At 46.9% G+C, this 26,319-nt stretch overlaps 1 protein-coding gene across 1 annotated transcript in view; it reads right to left on the bottom strand.

Annotated features, from left to right (window-relative positions):
• Positions 1 to 26,319, bottom strand: part of PLXNC1 (plexin C1) — a 147,619-nt gene that overhangs the window by 11,549 nt on the left and 109,751 nt on the right. The window contains exons 21-23 of the mRNA XM_042992898.1: positions 25,353 to 25,499; positions 12,027 to 12,204; positions 9,432 to 9,535 (exon numbers count right to left, since the gene is read on the bottom strand). Coding sequence (XP_042848832.1) covers positions 9,432 to 9,535; positions 12,027 to 12,204; positions 25,353 to 25,499 — 429 coding nt within the window. The remainder of the gene's footprint in view (positions 1 to 9,431; positions 9,536 to 12,026; positions 12,205 to 25,352; positions 25,500 to 26,319) is intronic.

Genomic DNA, 26,319 nt, shown 5'->3' with positions numbered 1-26,319 from the left:
AGTGCATATCCTGATAGCAAACTATATGCGATTGCCCCATACTGGAAACAACCAAACATCATCAATGAATAAATCATTTGGGGTATGTCCATACAACAGAATATAAAGCAGTGAAAAATGAGCAAATTACTGCTCCACGCCGCATGGGTAAACCTCACCGTGGTAATGTGCAAAGAAGCCCAACACAGAGGAATACATACTATGTGATTCCAATCATGTAAAGCTAAAACAAACACAAAAACAGTCAAACTATGATGTTAGATGTTTGGACAAGAGAGTGGGGTTAGTGATTGGGAGGGGCCTGGAGGGGGCTTCTGAGGTACCCATAATGTTCTCTTTCTTGACCTGAGTCGTAGTTACAGGGTGTGCTCACTTTCTGATAATTCATCCAGTAGTACACTTATGATTTGTTCTCTTTTTGCAGGAATATCGTATTTTTAAAAAGCTTGCAAAATCATAAAAATTGCATATACTTTTAAATAAAAACTTTACAATTAAGTATAACTTATAGGAAAGCACTTCACATTCACTAATATTAAGTATACAGCTTAATAAATGTTAAGTATACACCTGTGTAACCACTACTCACATGAAGATAAAAATTGTATTTCAAGGTCCTACGAAGTACCCCTGTTATCCCCTCCCAGTCAATAACCACCCCATCCTCAGCCAGAGATAACCACTATTCTGACTTCCATCTGTTCTTGAACATCATATAAATGGAATTATATGGTACAGCTAACCCTTGAACAATATGGGGGTTAGGGGTACCCGCCCCCTGCACAGTTGAAACTCCACATAAAACCTTTGATTCCCCCAAAACTTAACTGCCTACTGTTGACAGGAAGCCTTACCAATAAGTCAATTAATACATATCTTGTATGTTGTATGTATTACATACTGTATCCTTATAAGGCTAGAGAAAAAAGTATTAAAATCGTAAGAAAAGATACACTGACAGCACTGTACTGTATTTACTGGAAAATATCTGCATGTAAGTGGGCCTGCACCATTCAAACCTGCATTGTTCAAGGGTCAACTACGAGTGTGTGTGCGTGTGTGTGTATAGGTCTGGCTTCCCGGGGTCATCTTAAGGTCTGTGATGTGTATCCACACTGTTGCAGCTACAAGCAATTCAGTCCTTTTAAAATGACTTTGTATTATTGTGTGAATATATTACAAAAAACTGCCATACACTAAAGACAGAAGTATTGACATGCTACAACATGAACCTCAAAAACATTATACTAGGTGAAAGCCAGCCACAAAAGACCACATGTTGTATGATCCCATTTAGATAAAATGTCCGGAACAGACAGATTTATGCACACAGAAAGTAGATTACTAGCTGCCTAAAGCAGGGGTCAGAAGAATGAGGAGTGACTGCTAATGAATTCAAGGTTTCTTTTGGGGGTGATGAAAATGTTCTAAAATTAGATTGTGGTGATGACTACACAACTCTGCAAATGCACCAAAAACCATTGCATTGTACATTTTAAAAGGTGACCTTTATGGTATATAAATTATATCTCAATAGAGCTGCTAAAAAATTGCCACAGATTTTAAATGTACACAATTTGACAAATAAATGCCTTTACCACACTGACACACTACTGCAAGGCCCACGCATACCCTCTCTTGTCTATAAAGTCAGGAGTTCTCACCTGAGACCTTTCGGGACTATGAAAGCCAAGGCCGGATGGCCCTCCAGCGCGGCCCTCCCCCACAACCGACTGGGGGAAGAAGTGCCCTTGAGTGTCCAAGGGGACTAGATGCTAAGAAGCAGGGGGCAGGCCTCACTTCTTGTGAGGAGTAAATTATTCTGAGAGGCTAGTCCACAGAAATGTAAGACAAAGGAACCCTGAAGAGAGGCAAGTCAAGGATACACAAATCCTTGCCTTCATTCTGGGACTATGGAGGGAGGATTAACCCTGTCTTTTCGGAACATGGTCAGCTGAGTGCTTTTTCCCTCCACTCTGAAGTCCTCAGTCTGGTCTGAATTCTAATACTACTTTGGACCTAGCCTTCCTCCATTTGGAAAAAAGTAGAAACCTAGAATTTCTCTTCTGGCCTGCTGCGCATTGGTTATCAGAGTGTACAAACCTGCTTAGCAAGCGCCAAAGGATTAAGGTCTAATCTCCTTCAGGTTGCACCCACAGAGGAGGGAACACGGGGCGAGAGCCAGCCCTGCAGAGGCCCTGAGCACAGCCGTCCAGCCAGCTGTGTCTAGCCAGCTGCTAAGTTTAGACCAGAGGCCTCCAACTGCTGGTGTTCACATCTTGCAGGGAGGGGGAATGCTGAGCAGAGGCTGGCTGGGCCATCAGGTCTCTGAAAAGTGTCTCCAGCTTGGACTCTTATTGAATTCTTCGACTCTGCTGTTATTACCAAACCTCCTCCTCTTTCCCCTTGAGCCATTCATTGTTTTCTGGCTGCTTTTTCCATTCTCCTCCACATTTGATGCAATTAAAGTAAACACTCTGTGCAGGCACCCTCTTAGCAACACTCAGACACCAAGTTTATGAGAATGTTTGAACGTAGTTCTAAAATTCCTCCCCATGAAGAGCTGGATATGCTCTGTTTCTAAGCCAATAAATATCTTTTTATAAAAGGAAGCTGGTGATTCATTCTGGGTAATTGTCAAAGAATGAATCCCAAATGGATCCTGTTGAGTGTTGAGCCAATACTCCACTACCGTCAGACGCTTTGTTTTGCTAAACGTGAGCACCCTTACCCTATAATCACAAACACCACGGATGGGCTTTCCGATAAGCAGCCCTGCCAGAGGTTCAAATGTCTTTTCAAGAGCTGGCAAGGACTCACTGCTGGCACTGTGCTCAGGCATTAAGATAGCGCACACGCAGCTTGTACCACGGAAATTTTATTCTGAAATTATCTCCCGAGAGCAAGTGTAAAAGCATTTTATTAGTGGTTGACTTGTGTGTGTGTGTGTCTGAGCATGTGTGTGTGAGTGTATTTCTAACTTTCACAGCTGCTCTGGGGCTGGAACATTTCCCCCCACGTGACACTTTAACACCATCGTAAGACAGAAACTAGTTCACTTACAGATGTTTGGTGGGGGGATAAGGTTTCCATTTTCTATTTTGCACAAGTCAGCGGCTGCTGAGTTAAGGACAGAAATGCCGTTTTGAAAAGTGCCACAGAATCTAAAGTGTTAAAAATATGATACTGTTTGTTCCATCTGAGGAGCTCCAAATGCTTTCCTGAGACTGACTCATTAATCCTCCTGTACTCCTGTGAGGCAGGGAGCGGCCTCTGGGCCCCTACTTTAGGAATGAAAACCAAATTAAATCAAAGAAAGATTAATGTCACTAGATGGATCAGCGGCGGGAATGTTTCTCCAGCCCAGAGCAGAACTGGTAGCGCACGGCAATTTCAAATTAAATTCCTCCCAGTCTCACAGTGCTCCGGGATTCAATGAGACAAGAAGGCGATACCCCTTCGATGATGACTGGCCCATGTTGGAACAAGGTAGAGAAAACCGTAGACTCCTCCATTATCAGAATTAGGAATTGTGACCGCACAAGGCTAAACGGACTCAGGTCGACAATTTAAAATCACTCCTGAAATCAGCAGGAGGTACACATCCTCCAAATCACGTGCAAGCCAAGGTAGGCCTTCTCTGTGGCAAAACCCTATCCTTGTGGCATGAGTTGAAGAAAATTCCGTAAGGATAGATCTTCTAGATATATAAGATTGAATTTATATTTAGTCTGACAAAACTGCCATTTTTTATGGGTAAAAGTGGTCAAATGTTGGTAATTTCATATTGCTTAGTCTAAGAGGAAAGCTGGAATTTCAGCCTAAGAATTGTATGGAAAATTATGAAATATTGTGATACTTTTTTTCTTAAAAAAAAAAACAAAACTGAAAACACAGTAAGCAATACACATCACCACATGGAAACCCTTACTGGTATCCCTCATTCCTAAAATGGTATTATGTGAAAGCAGAACTCTATTCAACCAGCGTTGTCCCCACAACCACGCATCACTTTTGCTTTCCCCACCTACCCCCTTAGCTCTTCCCACTGACACCCCAAGGCTGGAGGCAGATAATAAAGGAATCCTGTTTCTCAGGGCCAGAGGGATAACCTTGCTCAGTCCATTAGCAAAGGAGGTTCAGTGTTCATTGGAGTGTTTGGAAGGGGCCCATCAGAACACTCCCAACACACATATCAGATCATACATGTGGTTCCTGACACCCAGGACAGCTCTAAAGGATGCTTCCAACTAGTTAAAATGCCAGTAGGGCTCTTGCATCTTCCTTGGGTACTTGGAATTCAGCCTGGGCCAGTAGCAAACTCTCTCTGAGGACTGTCAGAACCAGACCTCGTCCTCTAGGAGCCAGTTTGCTCTCTAAAAGTGTGCCTGAAATTGGGAACCTTAAGCACTCCCCTGCTTTTGTTGGGCTGGGGTGGTGAGCTCTTGGATGCCTGCAAGAGGCCTCCTATCTGAAGAAGGTAATTGTTGTCATCTTCAAGGAACACTGGCCTTAAATTATGTTGAAGTAGAATTAAAAATAAGGATTTTGATAAACTCACAGACATGAGATTCATCAGAAGATTTTAAGAGAAGTTACCTTTTTGGATATGACATCAGAGAAAGTAACTACCAGGATTTTTCATCATTTGGCCCAGCTTCCTAGCCGAGGCTGCCTTAGAGGCTGGAGGCATGGGCTACAAGCCCAGCTGGAGCCAAGCCTATCTCTCCGGCCCTGAGAAGAGCCATGTCTCCAGCGCCATTGCTGTTTCATCTGCTTCCGGCCTTGGGGCATCATTGAGAAGAGCTACGCGGAACCTCTCCCTGTGCCCTAGAATGGGAATAATGACAGTATCCATCTACCTCACTGGGCTGTACAGAGGACTAAAGGAGCTGCTATTTGTAAGAGCCCCTGGAACAGTGCCCAGTATACAAGAAGCATTCTGTGCTTGTTTAATGAATAAATAAATGTCTAAAGTCATTCGTGCTGCAAGAGACCTTTAGAGATAGTCAAATCCCTTTATTTTAGTGTCACGGATGACACACCTGATTGGACGGACCGCTGACTTTACCTAGCAGACACTTTGGAACATCCCTGTGAGCTCTACATGTCATTTGAATGACAACTTTAGCGGTGGCGACGACCACTGCGGCATTAGCATGCACCTGTTACGAGAGCGTTCTTCAACATCACAGTGGTTTAAACATCTTTTCTGCCCCTCAGAACCTCATGGTTCAGAATGTGAGGCGAAGTCTCTAGAGGGCCTTTCCTGCTGGACACAACACCTGTTCTGTATATGCGATGCCACCCTCTTGCGGGGTGTAAGTGTGATAACACCGTCCAGCAAAAGGTCACACGGAGGTGCAGGGGAGGGGAAGAAAGCCTGGACCCAGAGACACCTCTCCATACATACACACAACTGATCTTATCAGCTCCCAAACACAGTGCAGTTTCCTTAATAGGAAAGGCACACTCAGCGATGGCCAGTTAAGGAAGCACTTGGGGAGGATTTAATTATAGGGGATAAAGATGCCTCTGGCTTAATGTGTTTGTAAAGATGCTGGTTTTACCCCCTGTTTGCACGGGACGGAAGGAGACTGTAGCAGAAATCTACCCTCCTCTGCACTCATCTGATGGAAAACGAGGGTAATAAAAGCACCTTCATCATAGGGTTGTGAACCTGAATTGTGCTTATGCACATGAACAGTGCTGTCATCACTATGCAAAGCAATCTTGGCGACGCCCAGGGTTGGCAAGGATGCCATCCTATAGATGACAGAGCATTGCCAGCAATTTGGGGCTGTGGAGGCTGCATCTGGTCCATGAGATGCTATATTTTTGCTGTGCCTTCAGATCCCCTCTAGAAACCTGTTCTTCAAATATTTGGACAGTAAATCATTCAGAGGAAATCAGCTACACTCTGTTTGCCCTAAGGACAGAACAGGAGAGAAGAACCAGGTTTCCACTCCAGCAACGGGACTTTGTTTAGATAGTAGGAGGAACTGGCCGTCACTAAAGATTAACTTTAAAACCTAAGTAATTTGGGCTAATTGGAGGGAGATGAGTCTGAATCACTTAAAATTCCGAGTTAGACCCTATTTTTAAATGAAATACAGTTTTTTGCTTTCAAGTACTTGCAGTGACTCAAACTAGGGTGCTTTAGTAAATAAGAGTGGTAATTAGCATCTTGTCTCTTTGGAGGGAAACGTAAGCTCCAGGAGAAAATTTTTAACGGAAGCACAAAAGTGAGCTTCAGCCTACCCCTGTCAAATTACTCCCAATTTTGAATCTGCAGGGGAACTACTAAACTGGGGATAGAGTTCGGTGGCCGAGGGTAGTGGTGGATACTTTTTTTCTGAGCTGTCTTTGAAAAACAGGGCATTTGAGATGGTCCAGGCATGGAGAGCACAGGGCCGATGACCTCCCCAGTTTCCTTCAAGCTCTCTGAGTTTATTTGCCTTACGGCTTAGCTTTTTAAACATCAGGAGAATCCTTTAAGCCCTTGTGTCCTAGTCTTGTCATTTATTACCACCATGTGGCAATGCTAGGGTATGAAGCCAATAAATCATTTGGACGGGAAGTGACTACAGGCCGGATTAATTTCATTATCATCCTTAAGCAGATAGGTGTCTAGCACGGCCGATGTCTCCAGTGAAGACTGATGTTCTATCTTTCCTGACGGCCCTCCCCCTGGCCTTGCAGACAGCTATGGTGGTTCTTCCTTTTCCCTGCTGGAGTGGCTTGTCCTGCCTTTCCCTCTGAAGGGCAGTGAGTGGCCACACCCCCTTCCTTTGTGGTCCACCTCATGCCACACAGTCGCCAGGGGACTCCAAAAAGCCTGATCAGGGTGGCCCAGCCCTCCTGGCACAGCTGAGCAAGACAAGCACATTAGCTCGCCAAAGGAGGGCGTCTGTGGTGGTGTTCCTTCTAAACCCGCTGAGACAAACTCGCTACCCAGACAACACAGAGGGAAGGTGACTGCCAGGCTGCAAGCCTGAACTTCAAACTGATGCCCTGATAAGCCCCTAAGTTCTTACACTTGCCAGGCAGCACCCCTAACTCTAACCTCCTATCCATTAAATTCCCTCTGGAGCACGGCTTCTCTGAGTGTGGCTCACAGGCATACATACGCTCAGAAAGCCCCCTGGGGATTTTTACAAGTTCCAAAAGCTGAGACCGACAGCTCTTGGCAAGATGACTTCAAGGTTGGAAAGTCTGAGCTGCGGGAGGGTGAGCACGAAAGCAAGTCGCTACCCCGTGGCTCTCTCTACTGGATGCTCTCCGGCAAAGGCTCCGGTGGCGCCCACCCAGGTGTCACCCAAAGAAGCTATTTCCAAACTAGTTCTAAGAACCACTTAGCCAAAGAGCCCAAGGAAGAGGTGTCCTCTGTTTCTGGCCACTGCCCAGAAAGCTCTGCTCAAGAATGGTCTCTGCTTCCTCCCTGGAGAGGGGAGAGCCCGCAGGGTCCAAAGGCCTTCTCGGTGCAAACACATTTATTTCCCAGGGACTTCGCAGGCATGAAAGACAGGAGGTGCCTACTCTCCAAGTGGCCTGGGAAGCTGCTCCTGCTGTCTCCTCTGTCTCTGGAAGACCTACTGCATCAATGCATCCGCCCGCCATCTTGGCTGCTCCTCTACCCAGGGACCCTCCCACCTGCATGGTTTATGGTGCCTATCTCCTGCCCATCTCTGAGTCCCTCCGCTTGTCTCCATCTCAAGAGCCACCATGTCATTTCTGACCAACATCATTCCTCACCTGAAATTCTTCCAGTGACAGCTTCTAAGGGTCTCCCTAGTTCCAGCTTTGTACCTCTTATAACCATGCTTCAGACACAGCCACAGGCATGTCTGAGACACAAGTCTCCCCTGCTTAAGATCCTCCCGTGGCTTCTTGGGATTATTGTTGGGACAAAAGTCCAATTCCTGAAGAAGCTGATAGGGCTGTACAATCCGTATCTCCCCTCCTTGCCTCCCTCCCCATTTCTCTGCCTTCCTCTCAGTCAGGCTTTGGCAGGTACTGGTTAAGCCACAGACCCTAGAACCCAACTATCTGAGTCCAAATCTTGGCTCTGCCACTGACTAGCTGCTGGTAAACGTCCCTGAGTGTACCATCTATAAAGAGGGTTAGTAACAGCACCTACCTCATAGGACTGCTATACATGGGATGGACTAAGCCAGAGTAAGGGGCAATGCTGAGGGCAGCACCTGGCACAGAGTGAGGCCTCCGTCACATCGGCTATTATTGGCTCTCACTGCCAACCCCCCCCCCCCATCTCAAGTTTTAGGCAGCTGCAAGTCTTTGTGTGGAAGAACATGTGTCTTCTCCCTTCCCTGTGGGGTGTGCTGGTGCCCCATCCCAGACCGGGAAAGTACTCATTCTTTAGGTCTCTGCTTAGTCAGCTTTCTCCAGGAAGCTTTCTCTGATGCTCTGAGCCGCAGCACTCTTACACCATAGGTGTTGCCTCATACTTGTCTTCCCCCTTCTTCATCCCCTCCCGGGGGTGGTAGGCTCCTTGAAGTCAGGAACTTGGTCTTTGTTCCTCTTGTGTGCAACCCGGCACATAGCAGATATTCACCAAAGATTTGGATAATGTTGCTGAATGACTCCCAGTATTCATCTCAGTGTGTTCCAGAACCTTCCCTGCCTCCTGTCTCTGTCTCTGTCTCTGTCTCTCTCATGCCATGCAGGCTTCTCTGGCACACAGATCTCTGAGAGGTCATGTGCACCCCACACCCACCTTGGCACTCACCCAGCATGTGGGTCAGGGCCCAAAGGAGCTATTACTGGGGACACCTGGGTGGCTGAGTCGGTCAAGCATCTGACTTTGACTCGGGTCATGATCTCATGGGTTTGTGGGTTCGAGTCCCGCATTGGGCTCTATGCTGACAGCTCAGAGCCTGGAGCCTGCTTCAGATTCTGTGTCTCCCTCTCTCTCTGCCCTTCCCCTGCTCTCGCTCTCTCTGTCTGGCTCTCAAAAATAAACATAAAAAAAGGATGTATTACTGAATATTGCAAAGGAACAGGAAATGTAGGACTTCTTCAGAAAAAAAGGACCCCACGCAAAGGTTATGTGGTTCTGTGAACACCGTGGAGACCTGTGAGGTGAAGTTTCCCACCCAAACTGCCAGATGGAGACTGATCAGTCACATGAAAATCGAAGGCCTTGGGGAGGGGGTGGGAAGGGGGTGACCCGGCGGGGGTGGGGGGGGGGAACTGTTGACCACGAGACACAGTAATGCCCAGGCTCTTCCAAACGAGCAACTAAAGAAAACTGCTGACCTGCAAACAAGCCATCTGCAAATTGCCAGAAAATGGTGGGGGTCCCATAATTTTTTTTTTTAAACAATTGCCGGGGTACTACCTGGAGATGATCTATCAAGACAGGATTGGGCCTGGGGAAGGAGATGTTGGGGGCTAAGCCTTGCTCTTACCTCATAGTGGCCAATGGTATTTAGCTTGGTTATTCCATCTTCGAGAATCACAGATGAACTGTCAATATCCAGAAGTTCTTTTTGTCGTGTGCCCACTTGCAGCTCTGAAAAGAAAAAAAAGAGAGTGCATTTTGTTCTCCTTTGAATTTGAAGTGAGAAAGTTTAAATGCTATTCTGTAATGGTGGCAATTATTATTTATAAATAAATAAATCTTAAAGTGTTTAATGTGTGTCTGAAAGTTTGGAGATATATGAGCCAGACTGGTAGCCTGACTTTTGTTTCTGTTTTGTGTTTAGGGCTCTGATTTTTAGGACTACATTTCCCTGGGGATGTCTGGGTGGCTTAATTGGTTAAGCATCTGACTCAAGATCTCGGCTCACGGTTCATGAGTTCAAGCCTTGCATCGGGCTCTGTGCTTGCAATGTGGAGCCTGCTTGGGATTCTCTACACCCCTGCCTCTTCCTAGCTCATTCACTCTCTAAGTAAATAAATAAACTTAAAAAAAGAAAAAAAGACTACCTTTCCCTGAAGCTTGTACTCCGAGGCTAAGCCTGGAAGTAAAGCCAATGGAAACAAAATAATGCATCCTTACAGGGACTAAGCTCTTCAAAAAATTCCCAAAACAAATTTTTAAGTTCCCAAGCAGGTGCTCTGTGAATTATCTTCTGTAGGTCCCTGGGCGGGGGTGCATTGGTGGGCTAATATCTCAAGCCACACCATTCAAGCTGTTTTATGGAGATTGCCAACTTGTGCCCTGGAGCTAGAATGTGGCCCACAGATGTGTATTTTTGTGTGTCAACGTACACAACGTTTTACTTATTCAGCACCAACATTCAAAGTCAATTCAGCACCAAGGCACCAGCATTCAAGGCAGGAGATTGCACATAAAAATTCGGACTGATTTCCTCTTTAAAAACAAGGAAACAAAAAACGGAATCATCGGATAATACTGACCACTCAGGCCCGCATGCAGTCACTGGCTGAAGCTGAGTGGCACCGATCCTTTAGATGGCATGTCTTTCCCCCCAGTTAAGTTGGGTCCTGCCATTTCCCAGTGTCCTAGATGGGCCAACACCCCTATTTATGGTAGTTCCTGCCCCTGTGGGCATCTGAGTTTGTGAGCCTCTGCTAGAAGCGGTCTTAACCACAGCTGCTTCCGGTATTGGATTTCTATACAATTTATGGCTGGTTCTAAGGCTTTTGCCCTCGTTTTCTGGGGCCAGCCTTGGAGGTAGTTTGCAAGATCATCACACATGCAGAAGCCTGACATGGCTGGAATGCAGTGTTCCCATTTCCCATCAGAAGCTTCTAACAGACTTGTTCTGCTCCCTACTTTCCTACATCAGGAAGAACCGATGGGCTCAAACACAAGAACGGCAAGAGGTTGCTACTGCTGACCCGGCACTGGCAGGACTAAGGCCACTGGACTGTTTTCCCCACGCTTGTTGGCTCCATGTGCCCAGCTCTTGGCAGCCAGAGCCACACTTTTGCAAAGGTAGGGAAGGAAGTTGACAGTCCAGGTCAGGTGATGGTTTCCCGTCTGGGGCTGCCTCTTTGGCCCGGCCTCTAACCAAATGAGCTAAAATGGTCTGCAAGTGCCCAACAGTCCACCCAACAGAAGGACACAGAAAAGAGGCAAAAGAGAGGTGCCTTAGTCCCTTCTTTGACGCCAAGTCCTGTAGTTGCACGCTTGTGTTGTTTCACCCCAACTTGCCAGGCCCTGCCTCCAGGCTTTTCTAGATGGCCTTTTAGCAGGAGGTTTGGCTTGGAGAGCCAGGTGGGATGATTTTAATTGCCTGCTTCGTGGAGGCTACGACTGTACATTGAGGGGAGATAAACCTTGTTACGCTGTCTGTCACTGCTGTGATTTTACTCTTCTTGCCTGTCCCATTATCTGCTATAAAATCCCACGACAGTCTCTTGGGAGGGCTGCGGGGAGCTCAACTTTAAAATGTTGATGAACATTTGAGTGGAGTGGAGCCCTGTTAGAGCGCTCATGCATATGCTCTCCTTTGCAGTAGACCAGTAGAGCCCGAAAATGAATTCATAGCAGATGCTGCTTCGCGTTGGGGAGGATGGAGAATATACTTAATGCAGGACGCGATTAGCAGAGACGAAGATGACCTTTCCAGTGTGCTACAGTTAACACCCAGAGTCTGAGCCACCCGCTAATGACACACAACAAACAAATCAAATGCCAATGTGAAATGCAACACACACACAGGGCGCGGGGTTTACACCTTTTTGTACTTCTTGACGCAAGGTGAATCCATTCAGTCTCAGGGTTACCAATCTCATGAATCTGATTTACAAACATAATATTTTTGTAAAAAAAAAAACCCCAAAAACAAAAACCCCAGCATCTTTGAAGGATAACGCTGCCTAGGAAAAAATCATGTACATGCTCTTGGGAAAGCAGTACAGTCTCTTGGCTCCCAGACATGCCCTCTGGGAACAGCCCCAGGCCATGTAAGTTTCAACAAACAGAAGCATGCATGCTGTGGGCAGGGGGGAAAGGGAGAGACGGAGGGAGAGAGCCGGCGGAAGAGACATTCATCAGGGATTGGGACAGAACAGCTCCCTCCTTGCCTTACCAAGACCAATTTCATTCAGCTGAAGTCCATAAGGAGAGCCATTTTTGCTTAGGAATGCCTGGAAAATCTTTTCTTTGGCTTGGCCTATGGTATCACAATCAAGAACGTTGACTGAAATATTCCGACAGACGTCTGCACTCTCATTTTCTGGGATCTTTTCAAAGACGACGTTTAATGCCTGCAAGAATACAAACAGGTTTCCAAGTCTATTAGATAATTGCAATCTGAAAGGCTTTCATAAAAGACACAAACCTTGGTGAGTCCCACTAATACCTCGGACAGCACATTAGCAAACACTGTGTCCCATTATACTACTTTAATCTTTTTTCCATAATCCATTCTTTTCAGGGATAATGGAAAGGAAAACAGAAAAGTTAAAACTCTCATTACAGAGCAAGCATTGAATAAATATACCCGAGAGTAAAATACATATACACATAAATGTTCTAGAAGTGGTGATTTCTAATTTCATCTTCAAAAACAAAACAAACAAACAAACAAAAAACCCCCCAAAACTGGAAAGGTTCCACAGTACATGAGGGCAGACTAGTGATTATCTTTTTTTTTTTTTTTTTTTTTTTTTTTACATTTATGTAGTTTTGAGAAACAGAGTGAGACAAAGCGTGAGCGGGGGAGGGGCAGAGAGAGAAGGAGACACAGACTCTGAAGCCGGCTCCAGGCTCTGAGCAAGCGGTCAGCACAGAGCCTGATGTGGGGCTCGAACCCACGAACCGTGAGATCATGACCTGAGCCGAAGTCGGATGCTCAGCCAACTGAGCCACCCAGGCGCCCCGATTGTCTTTTTTATTAACAGGACCACAGAGTCCCAGAAGTGAAGTTCCAGGTGACAGGGAAGGTCAGGGAGGTCCCCATATTGATTATGCTGAAGAGGTTACTTTTTAATATGCAGCATTAATTGCAGTAACATTTATCTCCCCATCCACTTTCAAGATCTTCAGTTTCCCAAGCCCTCATTAAAACCCTGAGATCCCTACCCTGTATTAGTACGCTTGCATTCATTGCTTATGTTTCAGTGCCAGCATTTACCGTTTTGCCAGTTCACATTCTCCTAATGCAGCAAAGCCTCAGAATCAGACTGATGGGGGAAGGGAAGGGCTGTGTGAGCGTGTGAAAACACAGAACGAGGGAGTATTTCAAAACAAATTTAAAAGCAATTTCGGGTTTACTTTGAGAACAAACAAACACATCTAACACAACAACGTTTACCTACTACAGCTCCTTGGGGGAACAGATTCAGGGAAGAGCGTCTTGTCATTAGCATCACATACAGTTTAGATTCTGAGGTACCTTGGTAATCTCAGAATCAAGGGTATGGTGTGAAATGCTCAGTTACTTAATGTTTTTGAACCTGGCTGTAATGAGGGAATGTAAAATGATTAATGGAAGTTTTTTTTTTTTTTTTTTTAAATAAAAACACAAGTAAGGAGAGAATGGGGATCCTTAGGGTTCACTCAACTTTAAAATGGGTACAGTAAGGTTACCTAGGTGGCTCAGTCGGTTAGGCTTCCTACTTCCGCTCAGGGTATGAACTCACTTCGGGAGTTCGAGCCCCGCGTCAGGCTCTGTGCTGGCAGCTCAGAGCCTAGAGCCTGGAGCCTGCTTTGGATTCCGTGTCTCCCTCTCTCTGCCCCTCTCCCGCTCGCACTCTCTCTCAGAAACAAACGTTAAAAAAAATTAAAAGCAATAAATTAAAAAAACGTTAAAAGGTAATAAAATGGGGGGAAAATGGGTATAACAACAGTACCGGCATTGTTAATTACATGGGATGATGCACATCAAAGTCTCCGCACAGGGCTGGGCCCCTGGGAAGGGTTTGAGGATGAGGACGATGATGATGGTAAAAGTGGGAAGTTATTATTTCATGCAACTCATCCGAAGTCTTATTATAGCCACTGTGAGTAAGCCTTCATGCGGAGACTCAGAGACCCGGCGGCCAGGGCTCTGATTCCGTACCCGCTCCGTATCCAGCAGCGGAAAGAGCGCGCTGCCTGCAAGCGGAGCGTGGCCGAGCACCCACTCTAGGGGCCGCCTCTTGTGCCTCAGTTTGCTCCCCTGCAGAGTGGGAGTCGCAGTGGCAACTGCCCTGGACCTCCTGTGCTGACGAACCGAATTACCCGCGGGGCACGGAGACCAGGGTCTGGCTGGTGGGCGCTCCGGAGGGACAAGGGCGGAAGCCCCGTGGCCGTGGGAAAGGGGCTCTGCCAACCGTGGGGTGGTCTCAGAGGCAGGTCTTCTACTCAGGGCCTTTACACCTTGCCCCACACTCCCGTGCGCAGTGACACCGGGGCAAACTTCGCTCCAGTCCCAACTAAGTGATCAACACCAAGGCAGTGCGGTCTGAACCCCTGAGTAGGCGCCTGGCAGCTTCCTTCTTCCTGGAACAGAGGGCACCTCCGGGGCGGGGAGCTCCAGGGGGCAGGAAGGGAGGCAGACTGCCCGCAAATGCTGGCCGAGAGAGAAGGCTGTAGAGGGCATGTGCGGGGCGGAAAATCTAGAAGCCACCGGGGTGGCCACCCTGGTGCCAGAGTCCTCTCCCTCACCTCCCTTTCTCAGCACGGTTTACGGACACCCTGCCATGTATACGCGTCTTTTAACCTTCCCAACATCCTGGTTACGGGGCTGTGTTATGATCCCCGTTTTTGAGCGAGGAAATGGAGGCACAGAGAGGTCAAATAACTTGCTCTGGGGACACAGCTCGTAAGTGGCAGAGCCAGGAGTGGGCATCAGGAACTACTCAGCTCCAGGGTCCCTCCTCCCCTCCCCCGCACCTGGGCCCTCTCTCCTGCCTTCTGGTCCCACCCACCACGTAGGAACCATGGGCCTCCAGAAACCCTGTCTTAGGTCCTAAGCAAAAATTGCAAGCTAGTAAGCAAAGCCCGAAGCTAGATCCCCAACACAAATGAGGGTTCAGGAGGCGTAAATGCCGACCTTGCCCTTGCAGTCTAAGCAGACCTGCCCGTGTCTTCCCTCATTTCTCTGTGAGCTGGTCTGCTCACAGTGGGAAGAAGGGTGGTTAAGCTATTTCACAGGGCTTCCGAAGATAAAGACAACTAGAAAGCACCTTTTAATCAGAGCTCCAGCGATCCCAGCTTGTTTAATAGTTTTATAGGTATTTGTGAAATAACACTCTGTGACTACCTAAAGGGCACTATTGTCTTTAACAAAAACACCTCTTTACAGGTAAAGCAATAAATGTTCTACTTAAAAACATAACCAAGAGGAGGCAAAAAAAAAAATCCAAAAAACAACCTTAACTGGATGTAAAATAATGTAAATCTGCCACTGCCTCCACAGCTAGATGGGTGGAAAAAAAGTAAAATGGTATTTTATAGAGGCCACAGGGAATTCTGAGCATCAATTCGGACACAAATTGATTTTTTATGTTGCTAACGCTTACTGCTCCAACAGCAATTTCCCGAAGTCTAAGTATAGTCGGGGGGCTCTCAGAGTGGGCCCTACCTATTCACCCCACCCTGGGCTCAGCACACACTGGGCCTTTGTTCCCCATCAGGAAAGAGCCCCCATGGAAGGGCCATCTCTCCCCTCACAAACCCATTTAACCAGAGTCTTCCCTATTCCCTACTTGGTGTTAGGGGCTGGGGTGTAGGAGAGACCTTAGACATAGTCCTTGTTTTCAGAAGATTCACAGGACGTTTGGCAGACCAAAGCATCACCTTTGAAACACTATTCAGCCACCAGGTGCAACACTCAGTAAGTGTTGACAGAGAATTCAAGAAGGAAACACAGGAGGGCTGAGGGCCCTGAGCCCAGGATCAGACCATCTGGGTCAGATCTTGTACTCAGCTGTGAGTGCGTGGGTAAGTCCTCTAGCTTCTCTGAGCCTTAACACTCTCATTGTTTCTATCTAAGAGGAGTGACAGGGTCACTAAATAGTGACCTAATAATAGCAAATTAAGGAGTGTTTCCTGTGTGCCAAGCACACAGAAACCTTATCTCATAGATCCCACTATTATTCCCATTTTACAGATGACAGATTGAGGCCCAGAGAGGCTAGGAAATTGCACCAAATCACCCAGCAGGAAAATGGCAGAAGCAGGCACTCTTAAACCTTTGGCGATCCTGCCTTCAAAATAAAAAAAAAAAAAAAATTTTTTTAATGTTTATCTTTGAGAGAAAGAGAGCACAACAGGGGAGGGGCAGAGAGAGAGAGAGAGAGAGAGAGAGAGAGAGAGAGAGAGAATCCAAAGCAGGCTCCAGGCTCTGGGCTGTCAGCATGGAACCCACTAACGGCAAGATCATGACCTGAGTGGAAGTCAGACACTTAACCGACTGAGCCACCCAGGTGCCCTCAAAATATGAAAATGTTTTGTAAACTAAGCATATGGTCCAAATCTACGGGATGACCATTAGTTTTCAATACCCACAGAAGGCTAAAGGGCTCTAAAATCTACACTGGTCTTTTCTCCAGAAATCTGTCCCTGAACAGCTCTGGCTTTCCCTATTTCTTTGGCATAAATGTGTCAACAAAGCTAGGACAACGGATATGGTTGGTGGTGTCTTATCATGTAACCCAGTTTCGGCCAGTGAGATATAAAGGGAAAGGGTTTCTACTCTCACAAAAGGGGAGAGCAGTGCTTGGAGCTGTGGCAGCTATTTTGTGACTAGGAAGGAGGCACAAAAGGAGCCCAAAGATGGTGACCCTGATGGGTCGATGGCCCGGGCTTGAGGCTGCTCACCTCCTGACTTTCTGCTCTAGAATGCAATTCCACGTCCTTACTATTTCAAGCACCTTTATTCGGATTTTCTCTTACTTACAGCTGAACGTACCCAGCCTGACAGAGCTCACTTTGTTGATACTGAGGTTGCTACATCTGCTCAGTGACCCTCACCTACTTTGCATCTGGACATGGTGTTCAGGGCATTCCAGAGGATACAAAGGAGAGCCTGGCACTGATCCTGACTGGGAAGTACGTAAAGACCAAGAGAACAATTGTGAGATACACATAATGAATTCTACTACCAGGTAGAAAACAGTAGGTATGGGCAGAGTGCTTTGGGGGTCCAGAGAGAGGTTACCTCTAGCTTGGAGGAGCTTTTTCAAAGGGTGAGAAATCAGTGAAGACTGCGTGGAGGAAGGGGCATTTGAACTGAGTCTGGAAAGGAGCTGCCTGTGCAGCGGTACACGAGGAGGCCCCTGCAGGGGCCACATACTGGGCTTCGATTCTACCTAGACTGGCCAGGAGTAAGCTTCAATCTCCTAGTCAGGCTACGAGGTCAGGAAGTCGAGAAGAAGAGTCCCACTTCCTTTTGGTAGAATGGAGGGTGGAGGACTTGAAGAACTGTGTTTGCCTTTCCAAAACCACCACCTGCCATCTGAGGGGTTCCGTTACTATTTATGGAAACAAAAGCTGAAGAAGAGAATACCGTTCCGGGTTTCTAACCATCGTCCTCGGCGCTCACATGTAGCATGTTGAACACTTACCATTTACTACCAGGAGCTGTCGTAAACGCTTTGCTAATTCATTTAATCCTGCTCTGTCCACTTAATAACTGCTTAGTGAAGTGGACACCGTTATTAGCTTCACTTAGCAGATGAAGAAACAGAGAGAGAGAGAGAGAGAGAGAGAGAGAGAGAGAGGGAGGGAGGGAGGGAGGGAGGGAGAAGGGTTCAGAAATGTGTCCAGAATCTCAGAGCTGCTGGGGGTCATCACTAGGACACGACCATTCTCTTAACTGCAAAGCCAAAAGGCCACCAGTCAAGGTGATAAATGTCGAGGGGCAGTCCCAATGTGCCTGAAGATCTCGATAGATGCTCTCAGGGCATACAGGCTGGACAGACAGTCCAGCAGAGGAGGCTCAACCTCCTCGGCTTGGCTTGGCATGGGGCCCCATGGAGCCCACTCGACCTGCAGGACGCCACGGGCTGGTGAAAGGTACCACTCGCAGGCATTTGTATGGAGCTCATGTCCACGCAGAGGAGAAATGACCTTTCCCGGCCTCTGCCACAGCCGGGCGTGGCCGGGTGACTATGTTCTGCCCAATGAGGTTAAGCAGATCTGCAACGTGACAGCCTCTGGGAAACTTCCTTAAAAGACGGCTGGTGGCCACTTGTCCCCTTTTCTACAGCCCTACTTCTGTCCTGCTGGCTGGAACGTGGAAGAAGGCTGGGCGGGGGTGAGCCCACACTTTAGACCATGAGGTGGGCTGCGGATGAGAGACGGGGAGCCTGGGTCTGTGAGGACGTCCCAGAGCAGAGGCACCCACCAGCACCAGACTGTGCACCCCAGAACTTCTTGAGGGACAGAAGTAAACTTCTCTGTTGCTTAAGCCCCAGGTGGCTTGGCTCTCTGTTTCCTGCAGCAGAATTGCATTCTGATGGATTCAGCAACGTGCCTATCACCAAGAAGGGCTGTTAGAAGGGCAAGGGTATTTGGAAGATGCATGGGCCCAGAACCCAGAGAAAGGACCAGAACGGAAGGACCCCGTCCTTTTGTAAGCAGGTCGCGAACCGCCAGCCCCGACCACACCCCTCCCTCGCCTTTAGGTAGTTAGTTGTTCAGATGTATCATTGTGTTCTTCCGTTCACATCTGTCTGGCGGGATATCGTCTGCTATAGATTCTAAACACACAGACAGAGGGATTAGCGGTCACCTTGCCTGTAGCGCAGCTAATCCAAAAACCGTCACCCATCGACAATGAGTGACCAACCAGAAAGAATGGTGAGAGGACACTGTGCGCCGTAGACCTTACGATCGACAAGAGAAACGGCTCAGACAGGAAAACTCTTATAAATAAATGACGGGAACTGCTCTGAGGTATGATGGCTAGACATCCCATGCTCAATTTTCAGACCTCAAAACAAACATACAAAGCTAGGTTTCATGATCACCTGTTAATAGATGAAGAAACGGTTTACAGAGGTCCGGTGACTTGCCCAAGGTCACACAGCCTGTTAGTAAAGTGACCGACCTCGGATTCACCCCCAAGACTGTCAGACTCTAAGCCCCACCTGTCGGGCACCGTGCGACATAACACCTTGGGCGCTAAGGTACACAGCACCTAGACAGACCAGCACATTCGTGTTTCACTGGTGGCTTTACCCACCATTCCTTCACACACCCTGGTTGGTTAAGGTACCAAGGAGATAGAAAAAATAAGGTTGCAGGGGGCTGGGAAGATGAATCGAAGGCCCGGGAAGAGGCATTTCCCCATGCTTTTTGCATACTTTGGTGGGGAAAGGATGATCCAGCTACCTCATTAAGTCCTCACCCACATTCTTGGCTCACAAGGAGGGATGTTGTTACATTCTTGTATGATACCTTATAATACCTAGAAGGTAATTTTTTAAAAAATGCGTTAAAAAAATACTTTATCATAACAGGGCTTAGGCCAATAATGACTTTCATTAAATAAAACTATAAAATATCTAATTTCATTTGAGAGCCAAATGAAGGTCAAGAGAAAAGTCTGGTTCTTACACCAAACTGAATTTTATGTATTTTTTTTTTTTGATGTTTATTTACTTTAGAGAGAGCACAAGCAGGGGAGGGGCAGAGAGAGAGGGAGACCCAGAATCCCAAGCGGGCTCCAGGCTCTGAGCTGTCAGCACAGAGCCCGACATGGGGCTCGAACTCATAAACTGTGAGATCATGACCTGAGCCGAAGCCGGACGTTTAACCCACTGAGCCGCCCGGGCGCCCCACACCGAACCGAAGTTTAGAGGAGAGATGTGGTAGGAAAGAAGAAAACTACTTCCAGAAGTCCAGTAGAGGAAATGTGAGCCACGAGTTGAAAGAGCAAGTCTCCAAAGCTTCTGATCTGAGGCTTTTCTTAAGCTGGAGTCAGCAGCCCCGAGACATGCTACCAGATGCCCCCTCTAGTGCTGCTCTCGCCTGCCCTAACCTCCCCCTCCACCTCATTTTCCTTCCCCCAAAGACCGAGAGCCCAAAGCTTCCTGGATCAGGGTATTTTACCACCACCCCTCACCCCACCCCCACCCTCACCGCCAACAGAAAAAGAGGGAGGAAGGCCTTTTCCATCTTGAAGAAAAAAATTAATGCAGAAAATTTCCTCAAATCTAAGTTTCTCTCTCAAATTTTTCTGTACTTGCCAGCATTTGCTAACATTTGTTCATGATAGAATCGAGTAAGACTCTGTCTGATGAAGCCCAAGATGATTGATTTCGGTATTTTAGGCTTAATATGAGTATTTCACGGTTTGTGTTTTGGCGAAGACCCCACGAGTTTCAGATTTATGGATACTGGTGAGGTATTTCCATTGCTGTGTCCCCAGAAAAAAAAAGAAAGAGACCCAGGCTTTTGGAGGTCGGGGGGAAGGCAGTTTCCAGTTCTCTATTATTTTCTCTGTTATGTCAAGCTCTAGATTAGGGGCTGGCAAACTTTCTGTAAAAGGCCAAGACAGTAAATATTTAAGACTTTGCAGCCTATATGGCCTCTGTGACAACTACCCGACTCTGCAGTTATAGGCAGGACAACAGCCACAGATGACAGTAAATGAATGTGCATGGCTGCGTTTCAATAAAACTTTATTTATAACGACAGAGAGCAGGGTCACATTTAGCCCACAGGCTCTTGTTTGCTGATCCCTGCTCTAGACAATGGTAACTTCAAATGGAATGCTGACTTTGCCGATGTCAAAAAAAGACATATTGAAAAAAATGCCTTTTATCTTCACCATGATTTGCTATAAACGTCACCGTTCCCTGAGGAGTACAAGTATAAATAAGGATCCTTAACAACGCAGAGTCACATTTGAGCCATAAAGAAGAAAATTAAATACTTTTGTATTTAGGTAACTAAATTATTTTCTAATCCCAAGATTATGGGTGTGAGAAGAAAGGGTATGAAGAGGGAAGTCATTTAAAGCACTCATTTAACGCTTATTTTTCATTTTCCACTTCTTGCCATCAACTGGGGAATGACTTACCTAAAATGATTATAAAAAATGGTTTCACTTCTTTGATCAGGAAGCTCAGAACAGTAACTACGAAGTTAGTAATGGTTTCGGTATTATTGCAAGTCATAATGGAAATGATTTGCACTATGGTAGAGAGCAAAAGGGGGGGGAAAAAAAGCCCAAGAATTGTTAATTAACTTCACTGTTTCTCCACAAATGCTAGGAGTATTAAAAACAAGATTGCTGAAGTGCAAACATCAGGATTTAATGAACAATGGGATGTAATTGAAGTAACACAGAATGACTTAATCGGGACAGTGGGTTGTTTAATTATGGGGATAATGGATCTTCTGAAAGGACAAACTAATGGAACAGAAGGAGTTAGGGAGTGGTGGGGAGAGCCACCGTGTTAAAGGAAGCATGTAGATGTGAAACTCTCACTAGAGATGGCCGGGACTCTGTTATATATGAGATGTTTTATTAAACATGACTGTCCCCAAAATGGTAACTACTGGGTTCAGAAAGGCAGACTGGTGCAGGCTGGCATAAGTCTTCAATAAACCGTAGTGGAGGCATTAAGATTTCTATAGACATGTATCTGTACTTTTTCTAAGAATTTCTAATAATCTTAAAGACGTTCTCATAGATATGAGAACGAGGGCAATAATATGTTTGTCGGAGCACTGTTTCCCAGGGTGCCAAGATGCTATCTCTCAGATACAGCAGATTGGCAGGCTCATTTCCTGGGTTTAAGAGTTCAAAAAACCATTTCTCGCTTAACTTTGATTACAAGTCAACCTTCTCCTGCTAATTCAGCACACTTTGCTACGAGTTATTGGGTTTTCTCATCTCCTCTTGAAAGTGAAGCAAATGTCCTTTCTCCCATGTGGTGCACTTTCCTAGAACTGAAATCTTCATGCCTTCCTTTGCGCTTCCAAAATTTCAGGGGATCTGCTCTGAAATCATTCTCTCGACGCAGACACACCACAGCCTGCAATCTCAGGGTGGGCCTGAGGTTCTCCAGCAGCAAATTGAACACGCCTAAAATGTTGTAAAGGGGGAAGAACCACGGAGCAAAAAGCTTATTCCTCTTCCAGCTGTCAAACCTGAATCCCCTGATATTAGAGGAAGTTTGCATGTGCGCAAACCCGGCTCGATGCTGGCATTCACGGGGGTGACCGTGTGTGGGGCAGCCTCTTCATCGAACGCCAGCCTGCAATGCCTTGATAGAGAAGGATGTTTCCCGTGATACCTGAGTAAGTATGGCCGTATGGGGCTTTTTGAGCAAAGAGAGGAATTTTTGCAGTGAGCAAAGAATTGCCTCTCAGAGCCCATTTGTTAGTAGAACGATTTCACGTATGAGAAATTGGCAGGATGTCTTTGTGTTCTAGAAAACACCCCAGACCTCAGGGAGAACACATCCTAATCTTAGAGGTGTGAAACCTAGCTCTCGGGTTGTTACATGCGGTGCTGTGTTTCTGAGCACTTAGCCAAACGGGAGTTTGGGGGGCCCCTTTTAAATGTGTCCCTGTCGTGGTAGCAGGCTCTGTCATTTCAAGTTGCTCGTGTGGCTGCTCTTGTTTTTTTTTTCTGACTTTTCTTTCCTTGAAAGAATTTACACACACACACACACACACACAGAATCGAGTTTGTTCAGCATACCCTGGTTTTCAATTACATAAACCACCTCAGGCAAATTTAGAAAATCGAGATCTCAAACCACTGGGTGTTCATGACGGGGGTGGCGGGGGGGGGGGGGCGGTCAGGAGGGAGGTAAGAAAGAAGGAGAGGGAGGGAAGAGGGGAGAAGGTGAGTAGAGAGGGAGGGGGGGAGGAGGAGGGAGGAAGGAAGAAAATTATAATACAATGGTTAAGGCGGGGGGAACTTGCCTGAAAGGAAATGAAAAACCTTAAATTTTTATATTGACCTTCTGCCAACATTTTGTCACACAAGCATAGCCCAGATCATGTGCCTTCTCTGGAGCTTCTAATATAACCATCCACCATGAAACAGACAGGTTGGGGCAGGTACAATACAAGGGAGTAAAAATCATTTTTAAAGGCAAGGCCCCTGGAAACGAGCGGTCTACCCCTTTTCCAGTTCCTATCTACTGGCAAATCTGCATTTGAAAAGAAAGATCTATCTGGATTTCTAAATTCATAATTTCCCATTAGCCTTCTCCCCAGGGGCTATAAAGGAAAAGAGAATCCAAGAATCAACATGAATCCCTTCAACATCAAGAAACATTTGGATGAAGAGTTGAGAGTTAACAAATCCGAAACACATGGTCTTAATTGACTGTGAAATAAATAACATTTCAAAATGAAAGGCGGAAAAAGTGTTTCCATGTAAAACATTAGAAAGGACTCAAACCTCCAAAGTTGCTTCGGGCATTTGACTCCTTCCCCACTCCCAGCTGGGTCCTCTCCTTCCTGCTGGGGGTTCATGCTTTCATGAAACTAAATCAGTGCTACATTTCCCCCAACCTATACACGCTCACAGATATTTCTCTTTGGGAATCCGTGGGGCCTGGAAAATGTTTCAAAGTGAAAGCATGAACATCCCTGGGGCTAGGACCGAGGCCCTGGGTCCGTCTTCAAACAATCATAGGGGAAGGTGTCGACAGACCCTGATGCAAACAAAGTTTGTTTTGTTCTCCAAAACACCCTGCCCTCTCCGCGCAGGACGTACATTAGAATTATCTGGAGTGTTGAAAAAAAAAAAGTCTATCTGTGCCTGGGCTTCGTCCCCAGCAGTTCTGATTTAATCAGTCCTGAGGGGAGGCCCAGGCATCGGCCTATCTGGATCTGCGTTTCTAACAAGTGCCTGGGGAGGGGTGAATTAAATTTAATACAGATTTACACGGCCCGCACACAGCAGTCAGTGTCCTAAGTGCTTTACAGAACACTGACTCTGCACCCTTGCGACACCCATGAAACAGGCAGGCACCATCATTGTCATCTCCACTGAGGAGACTGAGGCATAGGGAGCTTGGGAAACGTGCCCCGAGTCACGCAGGGGCAGAGGCAGGATACAGTGTGTGCCTCTTCATCACTATACCAGCAGTTCTCCTGGGGGGTCTGGGACCAGCTGCTTCTGCAGGGAGCGCTTTAAAAATGCAAAATCCCAGGCCCTCCGCAGACCTACTGAATTAGAAACTCTGGGGTGCTGCCTTGCAACTGGTGCTTGATGAACTCTCTAGTGGATTCTGATGCATGTTAAAATCTGAGAGCCACTGCCCCTCGCTTCTTGGCTACAGACAGTTGTAGTAACGGAAATCAGAACACTGAGAAATGTTGACTTTCTGCTCAAGCCTCCCGCCTTGTGGATGGCAGTCGGGCGTGGTGCCTTCAGGGCAGGGTAAGCTGCATGGGGCAGTGACCTAGAACTCGAAGCAGCCGATCTGTGGACTATTCTCCCACCAGAGGACGTAACCATAACACGGCCCACAGCGACGTGGTGCCTTCTCCAATTAGGGAAGGAATTCTTCCAGGATGACACCACGGTTCTCACCGTCCAGAGCTAAGCCACAGGAGACTCAGTAATACCAAAACCCCACCATCATTTTCTCCTCCTCCTCCACTAACGAGATTGTGAAGAAGCCCAGAGTCTCCACGAAGCTGAAGATCAAAACCAAATGACGGCGACCTCTTTCCCTCGTCTCCACGAGCAGAAAATGCCTAAGTAATTTCGGAGGTATTTGCCGGGCTTGGCCCTTTCTCTAAAATCTGTGAGCGCGCAGGAAATCGGTCTCTCTTCCTTTAGGAAGGGAAGAGAAGAGGGTGGTGGGGGGTAGGGATGGGTGAAAAGGAAGTTCTCCACTGGGTGAAACCTTCCAGCAGCCAGGCAGTCATCTTCCTGGAGTGATTTACAGCGTTCCTCTAAAAATATCTATGAGATCACAGAACATTAAGTGCATGACACCAAACATTTGTAACTAATCCATGAAAATAAAGTAAGGGTGTCATGTTGCATGGGGAACACAGTGGAATTTGTCTTGTGTTATCGTTCTAAAATAAGACGGCCTCAATTTGGTTGAAATACATCTTCACACATTGTCTTCCAGAGCAGAGCCGTTTGAGAAATTCTGATTGCAATTATAAGTGCTGAATAGGGAGCGCTTTGCATTTCCTTTGACGACGCTGAAAGCTATAAGCTATCCTGATATTAAAATCTTTGGAAATTGATGAGCACCCCAGGCATCATTACAAGCCTCCCCACCCCCATCCCAGTAATTAAAATCTATTATGTGAACACGTGTTAATAGTTTATCAACTACTGTTTTTAATTAACTCATTGTCTGAGGCCTCCCACAGTAGGAATGATACCGCTTCATTTTAAGGGACCCCCCCCCACCCCCACCCCACCATCCAACTCCCAGCCAGGCTTCTTTCCGAGTCTGGAAGGAAGGCTTCATCACCAACATACCACAGTACTGAATTCTGGAACCTGCCACAGCAGCCAGTCTTCGTTGAGGGTGTACAGGGCTTTGCAAGTGATCACATCCACGGGACCCTTGTTTATTTTCTGGTTCAAGGTCGTTACCAGCAAATAGAATGGCTCTCCAACCGTCTCCTGGGAAGAGACACAAAGGCGACAGTTAGCGGTCTGCAGAATCCACTGTACTTTCTTCCAAAGAGTTAAAGTTTCAGTTTATGGCAGTGCGACAGGAGACAGGAGGCGGTGTCTTCTAACAATCCACACGAGACTCCCAAGAAAATACACACTGCTTCACTCAGGATTGGGTGCAAAACTCAGGAAGCGCCTCCTCTCCCCACACATGCAGGCACAGACACACACACACACACACACACACACACACACACACACACACCCAGAATTTACAGTCAACAGCAGCACGAAGTTCTCAGAGGGTGGTTCTGTGACGTTTAAGCTTCTATATGGCAGATGGATGCTCATATTGGCTAATGCCTATAGGAGATGCAGAGGCCTAAGCTTTGTTTACATTCTTATTGAATCGCCCTTCTGAGCAAACCAAAAATAAACGGCATTAGAACGCACACACGATAATTAGCTCTGGTAACCAGAATAAATGTCAGAACATTTTGTACGTTTGCCAAGAGGGTACTTTTTGGTGTTAAGAGCTTCTCATGAAGGAAGTGGCCTTCAGTTATCACAATCGGTAGCCTTCCTCCCTTCTCCCCTGGTGCCGGCCAGCACCCTGTGGTTTGCAGAGCTGCGGGTGGGACATGTACCGGCAGCCTTTGCCTTTGCTGGTGTGGGGCCACTCGTGTACCCTAACTCCCTTCCCTGGGCCAGAGCCGACACCATAGCTCTAAGGCCTTCCTCCCAAATTCAGCCCATCCCGACTGCGTCTTGCTCCCAACTTCTGCCGTGTGCATCTGTGCCTACACCAGGGGCTACCTACCACCCT

The sequence above is a fragment of the Panthera tigris genome, chromosome B4 (genome assembly GCF_018350195.1).
Source record: "Panthera tigris isolate Pti1 chromosome B4, P.tigris_Pti1_mat1.1, whole genome shotgun sequence".
In the NCBI taxonomy this organism is placed as follows: domain Eukaryota; kingdom Metazoa; phylum Chordata; class Mammalia; order Carnivora; family Felidae; genus Panthera; species Panthera tigris.
Note: the sequence above shows the minus strand (reverse complement) of the source record. Positions and strands in the feature narration are given on the sequence as shown.